The following is a 13,482-nucleotide window of genomic DNA, read 5'->3' as shown; positions in this document are numbered from 1 at the left end:
ATACTGCTGAATGCAATGAGGATAATGAAGCTGAAGGTGATAGAGCATGATCAAAGGCCAATGGGGTAATTTTAGTTAGCATGGATGGGGAAATGACTTTTGAGAGGAAACCTAAATAATGGTGGGAGGAGTCCATTTTAAAACAAATTCTCATAGACCCCAAGTGTTTATAAAAGTTACCTGTATCAAGTTTCTTACATATATATAATCTTCTTATGCTTGTGGCTCTAATACAAACCTGAAGCCCCCTAGACTACCTATTATGGGAGTAATACATTTCCTTCTTGTCAGAGCTACTTGCCATGAAAAACATTCTGCCTGGTCATCAGATTTGGGAACCACTGGCCCAACAGGCACTCATGTAATTCTACTCTTCTAGGTCCAATTTTAAGGAGAAAATATCCTTGGGAGTGGGGCGAGGAGGAATTATATAAGAGAAGTAGAAATGCAGACAAGGGAGCTAAGAGGAAGGTAAGGTAATTCTGAAATGGCTCTTTGAAACAGGAAGAACGAGCAACTAACGACAACCAATCAAATCTAAACGAAAATGAAAAGGACTTTAATTTCAGAGGGTGTGAAGAAAACATGAATGGGGGAAAAATGGTGAAATGTAAGTGAAGCTGTAAAAGATTCTTACTTAAAACAAAGTATAAGAAAATCACTTATTTAAAATGAGCTTTAGACAATGCCTGACTACACTTCTGTCCTAAAAATTCAAAATAACCATGAGATGAGGCCGGTAAACTGAAAGGAAAATGAGATAGGAGTTACTTGACCATAAGACATTTTAAGATGTTTATTATTTACCTGCACAAATTAACAGAAACTTATACAACTGAACCAGGTTACAATTAATTCACAGTAACTAACGCATGCTAGCTTCTATCTGCCACAGACAAGAACACAACCAAGTCTCCTCAACAGATGATTTTATTACCAAATCTACATTCTGGCTTTTATAACTGTTTCACAACACCTGGCACAGTGCACATCTACAGCATTTATGACTAGAAATGACCCTGAAGGCCCTTCAGAGAGCAGAGGTGAACACTTTCTCATGGAGAAAGGCCAGCTTTTCTAAGCGAGTTCGTTTCAGTAGTGGGAGCCATTCCCAGTGAGATAACTCCACCACATGGTATCCAAGCTGATTCAGCTGCCGCCTCTTCATATTATGTAGTCCAAGCAGATCCCTGGAACCATAGCAATACTGGTTCTTGTTTGTTAACTGAATAGCCAGCTTCACTTGTGGGACCTGCCTGCAGGCCGGGGGACACAGGCCAGCCATCTCCATGGCCTCCAATCTGTCTGCCGTATTGCAAAGGGAGCCCCCCATAGGTATGGCCGCCTCCTCCTCTAATTTCATGGGCTGCTGCCCACTGTCTGACTCAGTTTCCCCCTGCAAATGCCCTCCTGATTTCCCTTTTAGTAGCTGATTCATCAAATCATCTGTAAGGCTGATTCCCACATGCTTAAGCCTTAATTTGGCTACATCTTCAGTTGGTGTGGCTTCTCTGTTAAAAGGTAATGGCTTCATGTTACCATCAAGCTGAACCTCTAAATCAGAAGATCGGGTATGAGGCAAAATCATATGGTGTTTGACATACTGGGGCCCACCCAACATGGTCTCAAGTAAAAAGAGAGCTTCTAGGAATTCAGGCTTTGAGTTCATATCCTTCCTTGCTAAATTCCACAGCATTTCCAATGCCTTTTGCTGAAGGTGAGAACTAAGACGATTGCCTCTGTAATCTGGACACTCAATGCCAACTGTACCATCAAGAGTATAAAGCTCCTTGGTGACCTCAAACTTACTTCTCTCTTGAGCTAACCTGACAAACCCTGGACTCAAAGCGAAATCTATGAGCTCTATTGGAAAGTACTCAGAAAATGCCAGGCCCAGCAGGCAGGTGAGCAGGTGTTCTGGGTATCGGTTGAACTCAGGCATCTTTCTGTGAATCTCATTTATCAGGCTAGAATAAAACTCTTCTGCATTGGGTGGCTTATAATTCAGAGTTCCAAATGACCACAGAATCTTGGCAACATCTTTACTTCGACAGTATGCTACCCTAGGAGGCAAAGAAGCAGCTACAGCATTCATTACTCCTTCATCCAGGATGCGTAAGGCCGAGCAGGCAAGAGTCAGGTGCATGACACCTTGAACTCCCAGGGAAGGAATTCGCTGAGGAGCAATCTGTCCAAACTGCTTCATGAAATTTACGTGATCCACATGAGTGAAACGGAACATTTTAAGAATATTCACTAAGGCATAACTACTCAGATGCTGCATGTCAGCACAAGCCAGGTCTCCAATTTTCCGCATGACAAATTCAGAGAGACTACTACTAGATTTAAAAAACCCCAAACAGATTGTACCAACCTCCTCTAAATTAATCAAATCTATATACTTGAGGATTAATGATTCCAATTTTTTCATTAGGTCCTGGGGTGCCTGACGACTTTCACCTATAATATAAATTAAGTGAATCAGCTGGGACAAGGATAGCTCTTTCCAGTGCAAATTAAGATAACTAAAAAAGATTTTTAAAAACCGAGGTACTCTGCGGCCCAAGTACCGCCAGAGGTCAGCCACCAAGAGAAGTTGATCCAGACTCACCTCCCATACCTTATGGCAAAATTTGGTTTCAAACACATCTAGCATTGAATGGGAATGAGGAATTCCTAAACTGACAAAGGCTTTCAAAATACTGATCAGATCTGGGGCATCAAAGAGATTTATGTTTTTCACACTCAGCTGGCAGAGCAGAGCAAAGCTGGCACTGGACAGCAAAACAGGATGCTGCTCTGCAGGCAAAGAGCTCAGCTTACAAAAATAGTCAGCAATAATTTGAGGCTGGAGATTATCTTGATAAACTGTGACTTTGTGCAAAATTAGTTCACCTTCTGAAACAGACAGGGGCTGACAAGTCTCAGACCTGTTATAGCTGTGAAGCTGGTATTCTGGTCTTAGCTGTAGGAAAACTCGAGGGTCTTCAAAGGAATCAAAAGTTTCTACATCCTCTTCATCAACTCTCATGGCCCTGGGTGAGCCCGGCTTCAACGTGCTGGCCTTAGAGGCAGAAGCCCTGCTGAATTCCAAACCGGGGAGGGTACTGCTAATTGTCAGAATTCTCCCAGAAGCAGAGGTGCTACAAATGTTAACTTTTTTGGCAGGATGGCAGAGGCTGTTTTCTGGAGAGTCCTGTCCTTTGCGCCATGTGCAGCTTCTCATATTCCAACATGCCACACTTTGGGTTGCAATGTAGGTAAAAGGATTGCAAAAAGCTCGATATCTTAAAGGTTTTAACAGCTTGAGAGTGGCTGCCATTCTGGTGTCAGAACTGATCATTTTGGCAGTCAGAACACAGTCCTCACTGGTTTGACCAAGCAATTTCTTGTTTACATGGTTCTTGATTAGAGCTGGAGGAGAAGGCATTCCACAGAAACTGCCTGGAAATCTTCGGCATATCACAAGAGCCATGGATCACAAATGACTGGGCCAGAATTGGTGCCAGATACTGAAAGAAGGGCAGATGAAGAGTAAGTGGCTTCCACCTATCATAATACCAAAACTTACACACTATAAAAAATGGATTAAAACTACACCACTGTCCACTCAAGTAAATTCAATGCTGGTGAACGCCCAAACCACAAGACAGCATACATCAAGGATAAACCCCATGTATCTTGCGTAAAGGCACAGGAAAGCCCCAAACCCAGGGTACTATTGGGCAGTTCTTCGGACTGCTCCTCAGTCTGAACTTCCTTTGTCCTCTGGACAGACTTCCTTTATGCTTAGAAACAGCTGTTCCACTAACATCCAACAGGAAGGAGGCAGGCAGATTTCCAAAAAGAAAGCTGGGAACAAAAGTGAGCAATGTATTCCACCTCTTTGATATCAACACATAAAGAGCACACTTGGAGAATAAGAAAGTTGGTAAAAGCTGCCATACTAACAGCTAAAGTAAAAAGTGGGATTTGGGGTAAAGTTTAATTAATTATACCCACAACAACCTTCCCTGTTCCTCCTTTTGATTACAGAATTTGGTTGTTCTAATGCTGCTCCTGTACCTCTTAGAAGATGCCTAGCCTCCTTCCAGACCTCTCCAGTCTAAATCACTAACACAGAGTAGTCATGTACTTGGGAAGTAAACTCAAAAACTCACTCACAAGGAATGAAATTGTGCCATTTGCAGACATGGATAGACCTAGAGACTGTCATACAGAGTGAATTAAGTCAGAAAGAGAAAAACAAATATCATATAATATAGCTTATATGTGGAATCTAGAAAAAATGGTACAGATGAACTTATCTGCAAAGAAGAAATAGAGACACAGACGTAGAGAACAAATGTATGGATACCAAGGGTGGGGAGTGGGATGAATTGGGATTGAGATTGACATATATACACTACTATGCATAAAATAGATAACTAATGAGAACCTACTGTACAGCACAGGGAACTCTACTCAGTGCTCTGTGGTGACCTAAATGGGAAGGAAAACTTAAAAAGAGGGGATATATGTATATGTATAACTGATTCACTTTGCTGTACAACAGAAACACAGCATTGTAAAGCAACGATACTCCAATAAAAAATAAAAAACTCACCCACTTTGGTGGGGGAGGGCAGAAGGCCCAGGCCCTACTCACTGTCAATTCATGGGTGGGACACAAAGAGCATCTCAAAGCTGGGCTCAGGGAGCACCAATTCATGCAACTGCCCTGCTGACAAGGGGACAGCACAGCTTTCCTCTGGAGGAGGCAGATTAGCAATGCTTCCAGTGAGTCAGGTGTTGATTATCCTGCCTGTGAGCAGCCCAAGTCCCATTTTTCTCCTATAGTAGAAACCATGAGAGGCTATGAAAATGACTCTGCTGTACTCTTGCTTTCAATGTTTATTGTCTTTCCCTCCACTTGAGAAATACCAAGGCCCGACAAAGAAAACCCAGGGAGCCCTAAGCTGCCAAGATATGGACCAGACAGGGCTCTTGCTGCAGAAAATCCCATGAGTGTTCTGAGGGTGCCAGAATGACTTTCTGAAATGCCTAAGCAACTCCCGTCAGTCCCTGCCTTCCAGAGCCCACAGCATAAGAAATAGAGGACTGCAGGGCAGGCCAGTAGCTTTTTTCAGGTAGCCCAGCTACACAGGCTTCTCTGGATGGCAGAAATGTATGCTCTAGTTTCTTTGTGAACCAGAACGGAATTCTCTCATGCCAAACCTTTATACGCTTTGTTTCTTACTGTGGCCTGGGGACCATTCTGCCCACTATGTTTCAATCTGTGGGTCCAGATGCTATAGATCAGGTGTTAGCAAACTATGGCTCAGAGCCCAAATCCAGCCCTCCATCTGTTTTGTTTTTTTTTTAATTTTTTTAAATTTATTTTTATTTTTGGCTGCGTTGGGTCTTCGTTGCTGCGCGTGGGCTTTCTCTAGTTGTGGCGAGCGGGGGCTACTCTTCGTTGCAGTGTGTGGGCTTCTCATTGCGGTGGATTCTCTTGTTGCAGAGCACGGGCTCTAGGCGTGCAGGCTTCAGTAGTTGTGGCGCACGGGCTTAGCTGCTCCGCGGCATGTGGGATCTTCCCGGACCAGGGCTCGAACCTGTGTCCCCTGCACTGGCGGGCAGATTCTTAACCACTGCGCCACCAGGGAAGTCCCCTTCCATCTGTTTTTCTAAGTAAAGTTTTATCGGAACATAGCCAGGCCATTTGTTAAATATTGTCTATGGCTGCTTTCTCACTACAAGAGCAGAGTTGAGTAATTTTGGCAGAGAATATATGGCCTGCAAAGCATAAAATATTTACTATCTGGCCCTTTACAGAAAAAGTTTGCTATAGACCATTAGCTTACTCCTATGAATGCATATGGCCCACTTTTTAAAAATTAGAAAACATCAGAAAAACAGTACTGAAATAAATTTTTCTTTAACACTTAGATGATAATTAAAGATTTATGCCTCAAAATAGTCACTAGGAATCTCAATTAATATTGCAGCACAGGCATGGTGGGAACAAAGGAGAGAGCAATTAATGGAACTCTTCAGCTGACAGGGCTTTTAAGAATACCTGTTTCAGAGGACTTCCCTGGTGGTCCAGTGGTTAAGAATCCGCCTTCCAATGGAGGGGATGTGGGTTCGATCCCTGGTCGGGGAACTAAGATCCCACATGCCGCAGGGCAACTAAGCCCGCATGCTGCAACTACTGAGCCCGCACACTCTGGAGCCTGCGTGCCACAACTAGAGAGAAGCCTGCACACCGCAGTGCCCACATGCCACAACAAAGGTCCTGCGTGCTGCAACTGAGACCTGACGCAGCCAAATAAATAAATATTAAAAAAAAAAAAAAAGAAAGAATACCTGTTTCAGAACCTGGAATCTAAATTTAATTCAACACAACGTGCAACTAAAGCAATTGTTCAAAGTCCTTCTTCTCATCTTGGGAACTAGATCTGAAGAAATAACTTAAAAAAAAAAAAAAAGACAAAAAAAATTTTTTTAAGAGGATTCCCTGGTGGCGCAGTGGTTGAGAGTCCGCCTGCCGATGCAGGGGACACGGGTTCGTGCCCTGATCCGGGAGGATCCCACATGCCATGGAGCGGCTGGGCCCGGGAGCCATGGCCGCTGGGCCTGCGCGTCTGGAGCCTGTGCTCCGCGGCGGGAGAGGCCACAACAGTGAGAGGCCCGCGTACCGCAAAAAAAAAAAAAATTTTTAACAATAGCAAAAAAACTGAAAACCCATTATGTCTCTCCAGAACGAGGAGGGTGATTTACACAATAAGTGTGTGTCAGGCATCCACTCATGAAAAAGTACATACAAATAGTCAGTGGAACAAACAGAACACAACAAGTGCCATCACTTAAAATACACTGGGTTGGCCAAAAAGTTCATTCGGGTTTTTCCAAATGAACTTTTATAAAAGGAAAGTAACTATGTAGCTTCTTTGTTGGGAGACTTTCTGCTACACCTTTGATAAATTCACTTTTTTTTCCTTTTTATTGGGGTTAAAACTGTTAAATAGAAGAGTACATGGATTAATTTAACAAATACTTTTATAAATAATATAATTTTAAAAGCACATTAAATAATTTAAGTTACTGCAATTAATACTACCTAAGAGTACTTAATGAGATTACTGTATGTGGTCCTGAAATGAACAAAAGAACCACGTGGAACATCATTTGACTGGTGTAGATCCAGTGTTTCGAACTGATGTGGCTCTTTTTGATACAGGCTAAGGGACTTCCCTGCTGGTCCAGTGATAAGACTTCACGCGTCCAACGCAGGGGGGCGCGGGTTCGATCCCTGGTCTGGGAACTAAGATTCCACATGCTGTGCGGCACAGCCAAAAAAAAAAATACAGGCTACGTCCCAAGATGGAAATAACAAGAGCCACAATTGTCTCAGGGTCTCCACTGTGGCAAGCCTTGAATGAGCTGCTTTATCTGCATCAGTTCCAATCCTTACAACTTTTCTGTAAGGTAAGTTTTATTATCTCCATACTGTTGATAAGTAAAAAGAGTCTTCACAAGATTAAGAAACCTGCTGAAGATTACACAGCCAAGGGACAGAATGGGGTTTGACATCACATCAAAGATTATCTGATTCCAAAACCCACATTGCTAGTGTATTGGAGAGACAAGAAGGGGAGTCAGATTCCAGACAGGGGTGTGGAGGGGACCCCAAACAATCTATACAGTTTCCAGGTGCCAGGAAGCTAGAGGACTAGAACTGGGTGAGCCCAAAAGCCCCTCGTACCTCTAATAGTGTAAGATCCTAGCTATCACTAGTACATACTACTTATAAAAAGAACAAAAAGAAAATCTCAAAGACCAAAATCTACATGAAGGAATGAGTTTACAAGATGCCCCAGTATCGGGCTTTCCTGGTGGCGCAGTGGTTGGGAGTCCGCCTGCCGATGCAGGGGACACAGGTTCGTGCCCCGGTCCGGGAAGATCCCACATGCCGCGGAGCGGCTGGGCCCGTGAGCAATGGCCGCTGAGCCTGCGCATCCGGAGCCTGTGCTCCGCAACGGGAGAGACCACAACAGTGAGAGGCCTGCATACTGCAGAAAAAAAACAAAAACAAAAACAAGATGCCCCAGTATTAAGGTAAAGAGAACTATAATTGAAGTTTATACATAAGTTCAACATAGAAGGGAAGTAAAGGGAAATCCCAGGATAATGATGAAGATCCCAGGACTACAGCTGTGAGCAGACACAAAGAGCAACTAGTTTATGCTGGAGGAGATGGATATTACATAGGAGAGAAGATTTACATTTCTGATGGGTAATCTGAGGATGAACAAGTAATAGGTAGATGGAAAACCAAGCCAATAACAGCAACAAAAATGATTAATTCCAAACAACACAAAAAAGTTGTACAAGACAGAAAATGTTATATTACTCTCCTTACTCAGCTGTAAACAATATTTACATAATCTTACTTATATAAACCTTGAATATCTGCCTCACCAAAAATTATGAGCAACCTATGTTGGGACATTAAAGGGAGGGGAAGTGGGGTAGAAGAAAACTGAGTAGTGATACAAGAGACCTAGAGCATCAAAGTCCATAACAAAGAAGTCAAGAGATTTTATAGACATAGATATATCCTAGAAATCAAGAAATAGAAACACAAATGTTATTTAGAAATACACCAATGAATGCCAAAAGAAACAGGCAAATAGTTGAAAAGTGACTCTGGGTAACAAAAATGGAGGGAGAAAAGAAAGGAAATTAATTTTAGTGTTATAAGATCTGTCAAACTATTTGCCCTTTTTTTTTTTTTTTTTTTGGCAGCGCTGCATGGCTTGTGGAATCTTAGTTCCTGGACCAGGGACTGAACCTGTGCCCTCAGCAGTGAAAGTGCAGAGTCCTAACCACTGGGCCACCAGGGAATTCAACTACATAAGCCATGTATTTTTTTTCTTAATAAATTTATTTATTTATTTATTTTTGGCTGCATTGGATCCTCGTTGCTGCACACGGACTTTCTTTTAGTTGTGGCGAGTGAGGTCTACTCTTTGTTGTGGTGTGCGTGCCTCTCATTGCGGTGGCTTCTCTTGTTGCGCAGCACGGGCTCTAGGCGCGTGGGCTTCAGTGGTTGTGGCGCATGGGCTCAGTAGTTCTGGCTCACAGGCTCTAGAGCACAGGCTCAATAGTTGTGGCACATGGGCTTAGTTGCTCCGCAGCATTTGGGATCTTCCCAGACCAGGGCTCGAACCCATGTCCCCTGCATCAGCAGGTGGATTCTTAACCGCTGCGCCACCAGGGAAGCCCCAAGCCATGTATTTTTAATTTAAAAACTTAAATTTACAAAATGCATGTTCTAACAGGAAATTAAAGTGTTCTTCAAGAAGACAATCAGGGACTTCTCTGGTGGTCCAGTGGGTAAGACTCCGCGCTGCCAATGTAGGGGGCCCACGTTCCATCCCTGGTCGGGGAACTAGATCCCACATGCCGCAACGAAGATCCCACATGCTGCAACTAAGACCCAGTGCAGCCAAAATAAATAAATAAAAATGAATATTAAAAAAAAAAAGACAATCAGTGGATAGAGAAAGCAACCTTGGGACTTCCCTGGTGGTGCAGCGGTTGGGAGTCTGCCTGCCAATGCAGGGGACATGGGTTCAAGCCCTGGTCCTGGAGGATCCCACATGCCGCAGAGCGGCTGAGCCTGTGCACCACAACTGCTGAGCCTGCACTCTGGAGCTCTCGAGCCACAACTACTGGGCCTGTGTGCCACAACTGTTGAGGCCCGCGCGCCTGGAGCCCATGCTCCGCAACAGGAGAAGCCACTGCGTGAGAGGCCCGTGCACTGCAACGAGGAACGGCCCTCGCTCGCTGCAACTGGAGGGAGCCTGCGTGCAGCAACGAGGACCCAACACAGCCAAAAAATATTAAATAAATAAATAAATATTTTTTTTTAAAAAAAAAGAAAGAAACCTACATACTCAAGGAAAATGCTGAAAAGTTATTTCTAGTACAAGCACTTCCTATTGTCTGTAGAACTTCTCTGTGGATGCCCAGTAACAGAACGATGACAAAATAAATAATCTTAGAGCCATGCAGAGTGAAATTGCAAATGGCAAACAGCAGCTACTCACTTTTTCACCATGTAACTTTTAGCACAACTGTATAGACACCATACCTATGTATACAGATCTAAAATATAACCACTTCAGAAGCTGGGTATTAAGTACTGTGGAGAAGGAAAGGGAAGAAACACAAGGAAGATACAGAACCAATAAAGCAGAAGAGTGGGGGGAAAAGGCAATACAAAAGAGAGGAGGCCAGAATGTTTTGCCCAGATAGAGAAAAATATAGCTGAGAGTTAGTTCCTCCTTACGTAAGGGCTCCCAGACAATCCATAAGAAAGCTGGAAAGAGAACACTATGAGATGCCCAATCAATAACTCCCGATGTCTCCTCTAAAGGTTCAAATTTATGTGACATCATTTCACAAAACCCCTTTCCTAGTTAAGTGCCCCAAGGATACTCTCCTTCCCATCTCCTCTTTAGGGGTCCTAAAGAACCAGAGTGGAGCCTCAGAGACCACTGGACCAACCATGGCTGTTCTGAAAGGCACTGCCCAAACCACCCTGAATGATGTGATTTCACAAGAGCGAGAAATCTTACCTTTCCACCTTCCAGGTACAGGTCTGAGCAAGGCCGAATAGCTTCGTTTTAAACTACAGTCCAGAAGTTAGAGGAGGGGAGCCAGGCGGAGGAAGGCAGCCATGCTAACTGTAGATTAAGTATATGACACCCTCAGCATATTCAATTTACCAGTTACCGGATCTCATCCTTTAATTCTGATTTGATTCTTTTGCTAGAAAAATTTAACCCACTTATATCCTGATAAAATTACCACAAATAAATGGATACTTCAAACTCCATTTTTGTTTTAGCAAATAATATGTTGAGTAGCCCTGAGAATTAAAATAGCAAAAAACGAACTTCCTCTAGGCACTGCAGTCTACGAGAAGATTGACAAAAATCCCAACATGTAAACTACCTGCACCCACAACCATGTGAAAAAATTTCCAAATAAACAGTCCAAGTACCTATCACTGTTAGCACAACCGAACATTTGGCTTTATCTGTTTTCCTAGATTTGCAAGGCTGCACAGTATAGTATCTCAGACAAGTGAAGGGGAAGCATCAGAATTCTCTGGTATCAAAGTTGACTTATTTGCATGATGAATGACAAGGCTTTGTTGGGGACCAGGAAAAATAAACCAATGAATGGGGAAGAAAATCATACTGACAAATTAGATGTGCATAACTGCCAAAAACCTCACTTTCTCAGCTGTCTTATGCAGCACAGAGTCTTTAGGTTTTATTCTGGTCTACCAGGCAGAAGCAAATTCATCCCAGAGCTTGCCCAAGGCCATTCAGAGCAGTGAGTCACAGAATCTAGGTGACCGTTCTTACTATTCACAAAGTGTGAGCAAAGTGCAGAAAACATAAATTCAGGTTCCAGCAGCAACAAATGACTAAAGCACAAAACATTAGCCATGTTGGTGCTAAAGCACTTGGCTCCAGCTCCACAGGATGAAGCACCGTCCAAGGGTCTGCAGTGAGTGGGCAATGAAGCATCACCTGAGGAGGCCCATGCACGTAACTGGTATGGAGAGGGCCCAAAGCTCCCTGAGTCAGGAAAGAAGAGCTGTGTCATGATTTGTACGGAAAGAGAAATGGCAATTATTTTTCTTTTCCCTGGAGAGAAAAAAGGGAGGGGGACATCAATAACACCCTTAGACTTGTGCAACCAGAAACTATCTGTTAAAAAATGGGGAAAGGGTATATATCGTAGTGATATTTACTGAAGACTCAACCTCTCCCAGGTACTGAGCAAAATGCCGCAAGGCCTTGCTGCTCAAAGTGCGGCCTGCGGAGCAGCGGCATCAGCCTCACCTGGAAACTGGTGAGAAACGCTGAATCTCAGGCCCCACCCCAGACTTACAGAATCCGAACCTCCAGATTCCAGTGAATCGCATGCAGATTGAAGTGTGATAAGAGAAGCGGCAGAATATCTCACTACGCTCTCACAAAAGACCTGTGAAGCAAGTACTGTTATCATCTCCGTCTCACAGAGGAAAACTCAAGGTTCAGGTAAGCAGCCTGCCAAAGGCCACAGAACTCCGGGTCGCCGAGGTTCTCCCTAGAGCCGGGCCTTGGACAGGTGCCCGCAGCCCGCGCCGGGAAGCGCAGCCCAGCTCGGCAGAGAGCGCCGCCGCGGCCTCCTCTCTGGCCGCCGTCACTCACCTGAGCCTGTGGAGCACGGGCGCCGCAACACCAGTCGCCACTCCCGCGAGTGGCCGCGGCTCGGCGACTCCTCCAGCTACCCCCGGGCCGCACAGCCCCACTTCCGGCCAACTGCCCGTTACTTCCGTATGCTGTGCGAGTGACGGGTGCGGCCGAGGCTCAAAAGACTCTGTCAGCGTTTTCCAAAGACGTTTTCCACAGGAAGATGTTGTTGCTGCAGAGACAGGACCTGCGAAGGGAAAACCGCGCTGTGGATGGACGGCTCTGAAAGTCACTGAATAGCCTAGATACAGGTTGGAATCTCAGACCGCTACACAGGGTTTATGGCCTTGGGGAAGTCACGTAAATTCTCTAAGCCAAGTTTCTTATCTGCCCAATGAGGTAATCATGCATTTATAATAGAGATATATCTAGAAAGCGTTCTCAGGAGGAGAGTTAGTGATGGATAGACGAGCCTGTTAGGAGAAATGGATGTGAGGAGCTGGGCTGAAAAGGCCAGAGCTTTGGCAGATGAGCCAGGGTGATCCTCCACCTCCCCAAGTAGGCGGGCTCCCACCTGAGTGGGTATGGGCAACTAGGCAGGGAAGAGACTCTCGAGACTTCCAGGAGGACTTGGCCCCAGACGGCCGTCCCTGGGGGCACTGGAGACGATCAGTGTGATCAGGGTGGTCACACCTTGTCCGTGCTTTGGCTGCTGGTCCGCCCATCCTAAGGGCTGTGAAGGGGACCTGAGAAATGGTGCTCCCTCCAGGGCACCGTCTTGAGAGGGAGGACACTTCACTGCAAGGAGAGGCAAGCCTGGCATCCCAACTCCTGAGCTCTGTGGAGGGCACTGTTTGCCTGGGGGTGAGCATTTTGGGCCCTAGACCACTGACACCACTGCTCAGAGAGGGTTCTCTCACCGGGGCTGGACCAGAGCAAACACTGTGAGTTGCTAATTACGACTCTGTCCTTGCCAGCAGAACCCAGAGAGAGAGCCTAGGCGATGAAATGAACTGTAACGGCTCCTTGGCAGCCACGACAATCCCGTTCCTCTTTGCCAATACTCAATTTCCCAGGCTCCCCTGAAGTGAGAAGAGCATGTGACTCAGTTCCAGCCCACAAAATTTAAAGGGAATGGTGCTGTGAAGCTTCTTGGAAAGCTTTTACTTTCATGATAGAGTGCTGCTGCCTCAGTCACTTCACGCAGCGGTGGCTGCCGCCTTGTGGCATGGAGGGA

General features: G+C 44.9%; 2 protein-coding genes across 5 annotated transcripts in view; both read right to left on the bottom strand.

The window, feature by feature from the left end:
• The window catches only part of UBOX5 (U-box domain containing 5), a 32,865-nt gene extending 20,524 nt beyond the window's left edge, over nt 1–12,341 (bottom strand). For 2 of the 4 annotated variants that reach the window (XM_082671498.1, XM_082671501.1), the window contains exon 1: nt 10,632–10,737. The gene's annotated coding sequence lies outside the window, so the exon portion shown is untranslated. Of the gene's footprint in view, nt 1–2,930; nt 3,007–10,631; nt 10,738–12,263 lie in introns of those variants that run through there. The other 2 variants (XM_082671499.1, XM_082671500.1) reach the window with 2 other exon arrangements.
• Nucleotides 814–12,292, bottom strand: FASTKD5 (FAST kinase domains 5). The gene is made up of 3 exons (XM_082671497.1): nt 12,264–12,292; nt 10,632–10,739; nt 814–3,512 (listed from the first exon to the last, which is right to left on the bottom strand). The coding sequence occupies exon 3, from the start codon at nt 3,473–3,475 to the stop codon at nt 1,031–1,033; it is 2,445 nt and encodes an 814-aa protein (XP_082527623.1). The 5' UTR covers nt 3,476–3,512; nt 10,632–10,739; nt 12,264–12,292; the 3' UTR covers nt 814–1,030.
• Nucleotides 12,342–13,482: the final 1,141 nt, after the last annotated feature.

This window comes from Grampus griseus (assembly GCF_964374135.1).
Source record: "Grampus griseus genome assembly, chromosome: 14".
Lineage (NCBI taxonomy): Eukaryota > Metazoa > Chordata > Mammalia > Artiodactyla > Delphinidae > Grampus > Grampus griseus.
This window is presented reverse-complemented; position numbering and strand designations above follow the sequence as displayed.